Source organism: Nannospalax galili, unplaced genomic scaffold, assembly GCF_000622305.1.
Source record: "Nannospalax galili isolate Female #2095 unplaced genomic scaffold, S.galili_v1.0 scaffold136, whole genome shotgun sequence".
NCBI lineage: Eukaryota > Metazoa > Chordata > Mammalia > Rodentia > Spalacidae > Nannospalax > Nannospalax galili.
The window spans coordinates 1,911,450-1,923,788 of NW_008340872.1; the positions used below are offsets into that span (position 1 = coordinate 1,911,450).

At 40.8% G+C, this 12,339-nt stretch overlaps 1 protein-coding gene across 1 annotated transcript in view; it reads right to left on the reverse strand.

Annotated features, from left to right (window-relative positions):
- Positions 1–1,919: 1,919 nt before the first annotated feature.
- Positions 1,920–12,339, reverse strand: part of Clic6 (chloride intracellular channel 6) — a 57,318-nt gene continuing 46,898 nt past the window's right edge. The window contains exon 6 of the mRNA XM_008835926.3: positions 1,920–3,859. Within this exon, the coding sequence (XP_008834148.2) occupies positions 3,698–3,859 (162 nt within the window). The 3' untranslated portion in view covers positions 1,920–3,697. The remainder of the gene's footprint in view (positions 3,860–12,339) is intronic.

Genomic DNA, 12,339 nt, shown 5'->3' on the forward strand with positions numbered 1-12,339 from the left:
ATCCTATTAGTGGTCAAACCCCAGGCCTTACTCTCTGGAGAGACAGCTTCCTCATGCCAGCCATGTGTACAGCTCCATGCTTCTGAATAAAATTCCCTGGTCCCCGAGTTGACTAAATAGCCTCTTCCAGTTCCGGGGCAAATAGCAGGGGCTTTAAGCTGACTACATGGCTTCATTTAAAGCAAGACTTGTCAAAAACTCAAGTTGAAGCCTCTGCAGTGGGAAAAATGACTTTGTCCAGTCCAGGCTACAACAACAGGCACTACCCCAGCTGGTTTCTTAAGCATTCAGTGAACAAAGGAGGGTAGCCTGGACTAGCAAGCGCCAGATGAACACATATCCCGTCCCTCGATGGTCAGGGACCACAGCTGTCCATCTGGCTTTCTGAAGTGGACACACCCAGAGCTGTGGTAACAGATTAAGCCAAACTTCAAAGGTTGAAGGGAGATTAAATAGTAAAAGTTATTCCACTGTCATTTTGTAATGTTTATCACTTAATTTTTCTAGTTTATGGAATTGTGAATTATGTGTTCTTAGAATGAGGCACGCTGTGGTTCTCTTAGCTGTAAAATCAAGGAAGAGATGGAGTTTTCTAATTCTTTTTAAAAAGCGGTTCTTCCAAAATATGACTTTGAAGCATTGAAAGTGAGGACTTGGGGGAAAGCAGAGCTCTGCTAGCAGTGAGTTACTGGACATCGGGGGACAATGATCAAGGATAGCCCTGAGCTCTACTTGCCCTGTGGGGTGGGGTAGGCTGTGCATGTGTGTGCATATACATACAAACATGTTCATGTGAATATGTGTGAGTGCAGTATACATGCATGTGTGATTGTGACAGTACTGTGAACATGTGTGTATGTATGTGCACGTGAGGGTACATGTATGTTGTGAATCTGTGTGTAGGAAGAGACCCTCAGAGACCTGCAGAGACCTCTGTTCTTTCTCTAAGAGTCCCCTCTTAGGCTAAATTCTGCTACTCTATCTGCATTTGCTAGAAGGATCCAGAAAGATCCAGAAAGTATAAATGTGTGATACTCCTGTGGTTTCTCAGCCTGTTGTTGGATATCTATGGTCAGGGGAAGGTATGTGTGCTTTTTTATTTTCTAATTCTCAGGTCTTTTGAATGAGTAGAAGTGACGATGGAACGGTACCATCATGATTGTTATACTCAATCAGACTCTATGAAGGGATTTTCCTTCTGCTGCTGGGGCTGGGAGCACAGGGAACTGGGATGATTGCCCTGATGAACCACTGTCCTCTAACTACAAGTATAAGTGAAATGGCCTCCAGGCATCTGACTCAGCTACCTGAACAGAGGCAAGTCACAGGTGCCTATCAGGCGTTCTATGACTATTATCCTGCCAAATGAACATAGTACTAAATCAGCTCCTAATGACTTAATGCTATACCCATAGGTTAGTGCATCTCTCGATCCTCATCAGAGAAGCTTCTTTTAGCAGTAGGTGGCAGGTGACACGGAGGTCCACATCTGGTCAAAATAAAACAGTAAGAGGCTTCGGAGTACTCTGCCTTAAATGGGACACCTATATTATGCACCCTCCTCCCTTGGCCACAGGGATTGTCAGGGAAGAGGGGACGGAGAGGTTGTAAAAGCCAGAGGTGGTAGATGACTACAGCAAAACAGTACTTTCCAGACACAAGGGGGCAGATGGAGACAGAGAGCTCAGGAGCAAGGTGCTAGCAGGGCTTATGTGGGAGCTCTGGGTTTGAATGAGGGATCCTGCCTCAAAAGAGGAAGATGGAAGTAGGTGCTCCCGTGCACACGCCCGCCCACACGCCCGCCCACACGCCCGCCCACACGCACGCCCACACGTGCTATACACTGCAACTGTACATATGAAAGAAAACATAAAGTGCATTTAAAAGTTTTTATAATTTGTTTAATTTTAAGGCACAGAGTTTATGATCATTTTAACATCTAAAAGTACAAAGTTAACATTGCTAACATCTGACAGTCTACTATGTACCAAGTATAAATGCCACATTGTTAAAGTAGATTTAGAAATCCGACTCCTAAAGAGATATAAAATAATGTGGGCCATGGTGACACGGGTTAGACAAAAGTCCCTCAAAATGTGTGGGTGACGTAGAAAGCAGGCTGCCAGGCTAAAACCACAGCATCCTGTAAGGGGGGGGGCGGTGTTGGACACTGTATTACTTTGTTTTCTTACATTTTTTTACCAAATCTTAGGACCAGTACTGTTAATACATTGTACTCTCAGATGAATCACCCACCAAGCAGATGCATGCATGAAAAATGAGGTCTCCAACATCCACCACATGCAACAACCAAGTCCACAGGAAACACTTTCAGTAAGATGTGTGGCTGTCAAACACTAAACCTGATCGGTCTTACAGAGCATCTAAGCAAACTGTCATCTGTGCATGGGACTGGAGTCCAGCAGCCGGCCCAGGGACCTACTATGATGCAGGTTGGCCACAGAGATGATGGAGGGAAAGCCACAAATAGATCAGAAACTCCTTGACTCAATCTTTTCCACTTCCTCACTAGAACTATTTACCAGAACTGCTCAAGAAAAGGGTTTCCTGGGTTTTAATCTGGAATTTGATCTTCCTGGGATTTTCCCCGCCTGGTCTCAGAATGAGATAAACAGATAACAGTGCAGCCGTGACTGACAAGCCCCAACCACATCACCTTCACGGAAGACTTGGTGTGGGAAGGAATCATTGCAAGGCTCACGTTGGTTGCAACGCAAGGTGGGGAGATTCTCGAGGCTGCAGCTGAGGTGAGGAGACCCCCGAAGGCACATACCCCGCCCGTCCCAGGGAGGGAGCAAGGGAAAGTTCCAGAAAGGAAGCTGGAACCAAAGGCACAGAGAAGCACTCTCCACAGCCTCTCTTTGATGCAGAGGCCGCAGCATCCTAGAGGCAGAAGCTAGCAACCTTGAATCCACCAGGCTGCTTCCTGCTGGTCCTCGTGGCTCTGCAGAAGGGTCCACCAACTCCACACCCCTTTCAAATCAGACCAAAAGTGCCCATTCTAGCTCAGTGGGGCCAAATCTTATGTTTGTTTTAGGTCTTCTGTGATAACCATTAAGGTACCAGGAGGACCCTTCACCAATCCTTTAAACAAATACCACACCATATATAAATGAAATGTTATGTGAGAGGTATACACACATTCATACTCTAGAAATATTCACCAATATGTTACCAGAAATTAAAGAGTAAATTTTAGGTAATTTTTTTACTTCCTTCTTTATACCATCTAATACTGATTTAAGGAATCATTTCATAAGAATAGAAATGGCGCTTTCATTTTAAACTAATAATTTAAGAAAAAAAAGCAAGCAATGTATGATTACGAAAAGTATCAAAGAAAAAACAATTTTTTAAAAATTGAGGGAATTGAACTGAAAGCAATTTGCTTTAAAACAAACTATAAAAACCATACTCTAAATATCATGGAATACAGTATCACTGGATGTCAAAGATATAAATTAACATAGACCAGACATCTGGTGTGCATATATTGGTAGACAAACATATAGGAATGAGTGGACAAACTGTAAGGCCATGTGTCACATGGTGGGATTTAGAGGGTCACAGTGTCACCAATTATTTTCCAAAAGATGTTGTTGGGGGAAAGACTTAAAATGCTGTGTTGGAAGTCTCACTCACACAAGTGAGAAATAAGACAAAAAGTACCCCAACTTCACTTCATTCTTTTTGCAACGTCTGAATAGGCATGCTCAATCTCCTGGTCGGCTGGACACGTGTTTGTGAACTCATCCCGGGCATAAGCATTGTTCAAGTATCTCCAGATGCCAGTCATTTCAGAAGGAAACTCAAAATCTCTGTATTTCTTGGCTACAATCTAAAAATAAAGAGGAAATGATCAGTAAAGGGAAAATCCACTAACGTAAGCAAGCAAAAAATCCATCTTTTGGAGACACATAGCTCAATTCCTGATGTCATTCTACCATCATTTGGGCTGCCCACAGTGGCATTTGCTAGCAGCACCTTGAGGACAGTAGCTCTGTGACAGAGAGTATTCATTGTCTAGATTGGGTTAAGGTAGAAAGACTTGTCCCAAATGTAAGAGGCACTATTCCATCAGGGTCCCAAATTGAATAAAAAGTAGAAAGGGAGCTGAGTACCAGTACCTATAGCTTTCCACCTCCTAACTGCCGATATGATGTGACCAGCTACCTCACTCCAGCCACCATGCCCTCCCCTCCCTTATGGACTGTATCAGCTCAAACTGTGAGCCAAAACAAACATTTCCTCTCTCATGTGCTGTTGTCCCAGCCACAAGAAAAGTAGCTAATACAAACTCCATGCACTCCTACCCACCAAGTTGCCAGAGGATCCTTGGGATCCACAGGCACACGTGTGCCACACTCCAGTGACCTTCTCCCTGTGTCTGCTGCAATGTCCTTGCCTCATGCCTGCAATGTGTTATGTGCTACATAAAGACTCACAATGAACCTTCCTTTTAGATTCTGCCAGGGTTGTTCAATATACTGTCTCTTTTCCTAGTGACTAAGTCTCACCTCTGTAATCTCTAATACCTGTGTATGGTTTTCCTGAAGAAGTTCATCACTCTGACCTAAGCAGATCACTGGACTATGAGCCTACTAAAGGCAGAGGTCAGGTACGTGAACAAAACAGACACACTCCCCCTCCTCACACGGACAAAAGAAATGAGAACAAGAAGACTGGGGCGAATATACTAATAAACTCAACAGTGTGAAATGTTCCCCGGGCTGGAGAAGGCCAGAAGAGGAACCCACTATGAAGGACAGTGTTCAACATTTGATAGATGTATGACTTTGCTAGGGTTGCTGAAGCAGCACCCCACACTGGGCAGCTGAAAACAAACTGTTACTCCATCATGGTCCTAGAAGCTAGGAGTCCAAAATCAAGATGTCTGTAGGACCCTGCTCCCACTGAAGGCTCTAGGTCAGAATCTGTCTCAGGTCTCTCTCCTAGCTCCTTGTAGCTCCTTTGGCTGTGGAAGTATAACTCTATTCTCCATATTTTATCACTGTGTCTGTGTGTCTGTCTCAAAGTCCTCTTTTACCAAGGGTACCAGCAAGTCATATCGGCATAGGATCCAGCCTAGGCTAGTATATCTTCATTTTAACTAATTACATCTACAAAGACACCAAATGAGTCACATTCTAAGGTGACAGGGGTTAGAATCTTGGCATACAAATTTGGGGAGGGAGAAGAACAATTCTACCTTTCACAGAGATAAAATGGTCCCTTCCCCTGTGCCACCTCCCTTCCCACTGATCCTGGGATGTGGGAATGGAGCCACCATGGGACTCATCAGCACAAATAAGATTTTCAGGACTCATTTATCAGATTTGAAGGCTAGGAGCCACTGATGCAGTGTGCCATCAAATTAGGACCAAAGACTTTTAGAAAAATCTCTAAGATGTGTGAAAACCTTCATCTGATGGAGACTTGGGAATGTTGATGTCTAAAATCTTGTTTCTCTTGTTGGCACTCGCCTGCTTTATTTTTGCCCATTTTTTTAACCTGAACCCAGAGCCTCACACATGCTAGACAGGAGCTCTGCCACTGAGGTAGATCCCCAGGCCTCTTCCAACATTTTAAAATTCATTCTTAATTGAATTTTGCAAATTTTGTATAATTTATTTGATCATACTTAGATCCCCTCCCATATCTGTACCCCCCCTTATGAAACTCCCCAGCAAAGAGTATATGTACTCTAATATAATATATATTGTTATGTATGTTAAGGCCTATAGAGTCAGAGGGAGGGGCTGGAGAGATGGCTCAGCGGTTAAGAGCACTGACTGCTTTTGCAGAGGACCCGGGTTCGATTCCCAGCACCCACATGGTGGCTATGACCCATCCTTAACTCCAGTTCCAGGGAAATCTGAAGCCGTCTTCTGACCTCTGCATTGTACGACAGACATGGTGGAACTCACATACATGCAGGCAGTACACTCATACACATAAAATAAAAATAAATATTTTAAAATAAAATAAAATAAAGCATGGACTAGAGAGCTGATTTAGCAGTTAAGAGCACTGACTGCTCTCGCAGAGGACCCAGGTTTGATTCCCTGCCCCCACATGGCAGCTAACAACTGTCTGTAACTCCAGTTCCAGGGGAATCCAATGCCTTCTTCTGACCTACGCAGGCACTGCATGACATGGGTGCTCCTACCTACATGCAGGCAATACACTTATATGCATAAAATAAAAATAATAAATAAAATAGTTAAAAAAATAACAAAGCAGCCATGTGTGGTAGTGCATGCTTGTAGTTCCAGGAATCCTGCAGAGGTGGGAAAATAGTGAGATTGGGAACTTCCTGAGCTATATGGCCAGTTCAAGGCTAGCCTGAAATGTATAGCAAGACTCTGCCTCACAAGACCATGGGCTAGCGGTATAACTTAGAGGGAGAGCAGTTACCTAGCGTATACAAGGCCCTGGATTTGATGCCCAGAACAAATAATAAATAAATAAATAAATAAATAAATAAATAAATAGACAAATATTTGAATAAATAAATAGTAAGTAAATAAATAATCAATTCAAGTTATTCTTTGGCAGAGGTCCAGGCTATCCTCCAATTAAGTGTGTTCCACTTGAACAGTCTCCCCTTTTCCTCTTCTTTCATCTCCTCTTCCTTCCTTCCTTCTTTTTTCCCATTCTAAGTATGCACAGACGGGACCTGTCTAATCACCTTTATCCCTTTTGTTCTTCCTCATTTGATTTTGAAGTTCCTCCCATGCTCATGGATTGGTAGAATTAATATTGTGAAAATGACCATCCTACCAAAAGCAATTTATAGATTCAATGCGATCCCAATCAAAATCCCCATGACATTCTTCACAGAAATAGAAAAAAAATTTATATGGAATCATAAAAGACCCCAAATACCCAAAGCAACCCTGAGCACAAAGAGCAATGCTGGGGGTATTCCCATATCAGATTTCAAACTATATTACAGAACTACAGTCATAAAAAGAGCATGGTACTGGCATAAAAACAGACCTGTAGATCAATGGAACAAAATAGAAAACCCAAACATGAATGCAAGCAATTTATGCCAGCTGGTATTTGACAAAGGTGCAAAGAACACACACTGGCAGAAAGACAGCATCTTCAACAAATGGTGCTGGCAAGACTGGATCTCACCTGTAGAAGAATGAAACTAGACCCATATCTATTACCCTGCACAAAAGGCAACTCTAAATGGATCGAAGTCTTCAATGTGAAACTAGAAATGCTGAAACTGTTAGAAGAAAACATAGGCAGTACCCTACAAGATGTACATGCAGGAAAGGACTTCCTAAATCCGACATTAGTTGCTCAGGAATTAAAGTCAACAATTGACAGATGTGACTTCCTTAAACTAAAAAGCTGTACAGCAAAGGAAACAACCAATTGAGTTAAGAGGAAGCCCCCAGAGTGGGAGAAAATCTTCATCAGCTGTACACCTGACAGAAGATTAATATCCAGACTATACAAAGAACTCAAAAAATCAAAGAATAAAAACAAAAAATGAAAATAAATGACCCAATTAAAAAATTGGGCTATGGATCTGAACAGAGAACTCTCAAAAGAAGAAATAAAAATGATTAAGAAATGCCTTAAAAGTGTTCAACATCCTGGAGATCTTAGCAGACAGCCTGAGATGGTGGGTTCCACCTATGTAGAGGCTGTGATCTCAGCAGACTGCCAGAGGGTGCCTGTTCTGGCTTCCCTCTGGCATAAGGGGCTGAGAACCCAGTGGAATGTCTGAGAGTGCCCCAGGGGGACTGCCTGAGAGTGCCTAACCATACCCAACCCCCTAACTGGGATTGTGTGAGGCCCCTCCCAAGGCCCTGGGTCAGAACTGGCTTTGGTATCATAAGGCTGAGATCTTAACAGACAGCCTGAGAAGGCAGGTTCTGTCCTCCATCTGTGTAGCAGCTGTGATTTCAGCAGATGCCAGAGAGTACCTGTTCTGGCCTCCTCTTGAATGAATTCACAAAAGAGATAGAAACATTGAAGAAAACTCAGGCAGAAATGAAGAAGAAATTGAAAAACTCAATAAGCCAAGTTGAAACAACAGGGGAAAGCCTCACCAGTAGAATGAATGAAATGGAAAACAGAAGATCAACACTGAAGGATAAAGTTGAAGAACTGGACTGCTCAAGCCAAGATTATGAAAAAAAATTTAAAACACAGGACTGTAATATGCAAGAGATGTGGGACACAGTGAAAAGAATTTCAGGTTAATGGTGTTGACCAGATCTTAAACAGGATTGTAGAAGAGAATTTCCCAAAATTAAAGAAAGACATCCCTAAACAAATACAGAAAACAAAATCAGAAAACAAACTCTCCATAACATATCATAGTAAAAACACTAAATGTACAAAACAAAGAGAGAATACTGAAAGCAGCAAAAGAAAAACAGTAAGTCACATATAAAGGAAAGCCAGTCAGAATTACAGCTGACTTACAAATGAAAACTATGAAAGCCAGAAGAACCTGGACCAAGGTATTTCCAGTTCTAAATGACAATAGATGCCAGCCCAGAGTACCTCACCCAGCAAAAATGTCTATTATAGTTAGAGGAAAGAAAAATCTTCCATGACATGAAAAGCCTAAAAGAATACATGTCCATGAAATCAGCCCTTCAAAGAATACTTGAAGCAATGCAAAGAGAAGAGAAAGGAACAACTATACCACAGGGGCAACAAAAGAAAATAAATAAAGGTATAACTGAGAAAACACAAAATTAGACAAAAAACACAAATAGCAGTGAAAATGATGGCAACCAATACATATCTTTCAATTATATCAATGGACTGAACTCCCCATTCAAAAGACACAGGCTAAGCAAATGAATTAAGGAACAAAATCCATCTTTTTGCTGTCTGCAAGAAACCCATCTCACCTTCAAGGACAGGCACTACCTTAAGGTGAAAGGATGGAAAAGAATATTCCAAGCAAATGGCACTAAGAAACAAGCAGGGGTTACAATTCTACTATCTGAAAAAATAGACTTCACAGTAAAACTAATCAGAAGAGTTAAGGAGGGTCACTTCATTCTGATCAAAGGAACAATTAACCAAGAAGATATTACAATCCTTAACATATATACACCAAACTCTGGTGCACCCAAATTCATAAAAACCACACTACAGGACTTTAAGACACAGATTAACCCCAACTCAGTAAGAGTAGGGGACTTCAGCATCCCACTGTCTCCATCGGCCAGGTCAACTGGACAAAGAATATATAGAGAGACGTCTGAATTAAATGATACCATATATCAAATGGACCTAACAGATATCTTTTGAATATTCCATCCAAGCACCAAAGAATACACTTTCTACACAGCACCCCATGAAACTGTTTCAAAAACCGACCACATATTGGGTCACAAAACAAACCTCACAAATACAAAAAAAAATTGAAATAATTCCATGCATTCTATTGGACCACAATGCAATAAAGCTCAAAATCAACACTGGACAAAGCCCTAGCCACTACATGAGCTCGTGGTGATTAAACAACACACTCCTAAACAATGAGTGGGTCAAAGGAGAAATTAAGAAAGAAATAAAAGAATTCCTGGAACTCAACGCAAAGGACAATACAACACAACACAACCTCTGGGACACGTTAAAAGCAGTCCTAAGAGGGAAGTTTATAGCTCTAAGTGCCTACATTAAAAAATCAGAAAGAGCCCAAATAAATGACCTAACACTGCAGCTCAAGGCGCTGGAAAGGCAAGAGCAAATGAAATCTAAACCCAGCAGAAGAGAAGAAATGACAAAAATCAGAGCAGAAATTAATGAAATAGAAACAAAGAAAACAAATGCAGGCAATACACTCATACACATAAAATAAAAATAATAATAAAATATTTAAAAAGAAAAGCTAAACAGGAGGCCCCTAGCTCAGTTAATCAAAAGAAATAGCAAACCCAAATCAACAAAACTCAGAGATGAAAGGTGAAACCTTATAACAGACACCCAAAAGATCCAGACCATATACGCTACTAATCTGAAAATCTGAAAGAAATGGAAGTATATTTGAAATCATGGGAAACTCTAAAGTTAAACCAAGAAGAGATCAATAGTTTATACAGACCCATAACATATAAGGAAATTGAAACAGTAATACAAAGCCTCCCAACTAAAAAAAGCCCAGGCCCAGATGGATTTACAGCAGAATTCTACCAGACATTTAAAGAAGGTCTCCAACCAATACTACTTAAATTATTCAGAACAATAGAAACAGAAGGAGAACTCCCAAATTCCTTCTATGAAGCCAGCATCACTCTAATACCCAAACTGGGTAAAGATACAACCAAAAAAGAAAACTATAGACCCATATCCTTAATGAACATAGATGCAAAGATTCTCAACAAAACACTCACAAACCACATACAGACACACATCAGAAAGATCATTCACCATGATCAAGTAGGCTTTATCCCAGAGATGCAGGGATGGTTAAATATACATAAGTCAATAAGTGTCATAAATCATATATATGGGCTCAAAGACAAGAACCACATGGTCATCTCAATAGATGCAGAGAAGGCCTTTGACAAAATTCAATATGTGTTTATGATCAAAGTCCTGGGGGGAATTGGACTGTAGGGAACATACCTCAACATAATTAAAGTCATATATAACAAGCCCACAGCCAACATTATTCTAAATGGATGATCTCCACTATCTCCACTCCTTTTTAACATAGTGCTTGAAACCCTGGCTAAAGCCATAAGACAGGAGAAGGAAATTAAAGGAGGACTAATAGGAAAAGAAGAGGTCAAACTATCACTTTTTGCAGATGATATGATATGACCTAAGAGGTCCCAAAAGTTCCACCAGAAAACTCCTAGAACTGATCAACACTTCCAGTATAGTGGCAGGTTATAAAATCAATATACAAAAATCAGTAGCCTTTCTATATACCAATAACAAGCAATTGGAGAAAGAATAATGGGAAATGATTCCCTTCACAATTGCTGCAAAAAAATTAAAATACCTTGGGATAAATCTGACCAGACACACCAAAAATCTCTACAATGAAAATTTTAAATTGTTAAAGAGATTGAGGAAGACGCCAGGAGATGGAAGGACCTCCCATGTTCATGGATTGAAAAAATTAATATTGTTAAAATGACCACCCTACCAAAAGCAACATATAGATTCAATGCAATTCCACTAAAAATCCCTGTGACATACTTCACAGAATTAGAAAAATGCAACCTTAAATGCATATGGAGGCACAAAAGACCCCAGAGAGCCAAAGCAACCCTGAGCTGGGGGGATTACTATACCAGATCTCAAAGTATACTACAGAGCTATAGTCATAAAAACAGCATGGTACTGGTGCAAAAACAGACACATAGATCAATGGAACATCATTGAAGACCCAAACCTGAGTACATGCAATTTCAGCCACCTGATATTTGACAAAGGTGCCAAGAACACACAATGGAGGAAAGACAGCATCTTCAACAAATGGTGCTGCAAAACTGGATCTCCACCTGTAGAAGAATGAAACTAGATCCTTAACTTTCACCTTGCACAAAGGTCAACTCCAAATGGATCAAAGACCTCAATGCGAAAGTAGAAACCCTGAAACTATTAGAAGAAAATATTGGCCATAACTTACAGCATATAGGTGTAGGAAAGGATTTTCTAAATTGGACAGATGTTACTCAGGAATTATAGTTAAAAATCAATAAGTGGGACCTCATTAAATTAAAAAGCTTCTGTACAGCAAAAGAAACAATTAAAAAAGTGAAGATAAAACCCACAGAATGGGAAAAAACCTTCACCAGTGACACATCTGAAAGAGGCTTAACATCCAGAACATATAAAGAACTCAAAAAACAAAGCGAGAAACCAAATGACCCAATTAAAAGATGGGCTAAAGATCTAAGCAGAGAGTTCTCAAAGGAAGAAATAATGATGGCTAAGAAACTTCTCAAAAAGTGTTCACCGCTGTTAGTAATTAGAGAAATGAAAATTAAAGCCACCCTAAGATATCACCTTCCCCCAATCAGACTGGCTAGGATCAAGAGAACAAATGATACCAAATGCTAGCAAGGATGTAGAGAAAGGGGCTCATTCACTGCTGGTGGGATCGCAAACTCATGCAACCCCTAAGGAAAACAGTGTGGAGAACTCTTAAAAAACTAAAAATGAACCTACCATATGACCCAGTTATACCACTCCTTGGAATATACCCAAAGGACTCATCCTATTGTAGAGACATTTGTGCAACCATATTTGTTGCTGCTCTTTTCACAATAGCTAAGAGATGGAAGCAATCTAAGTGTCCCTCAACTGACG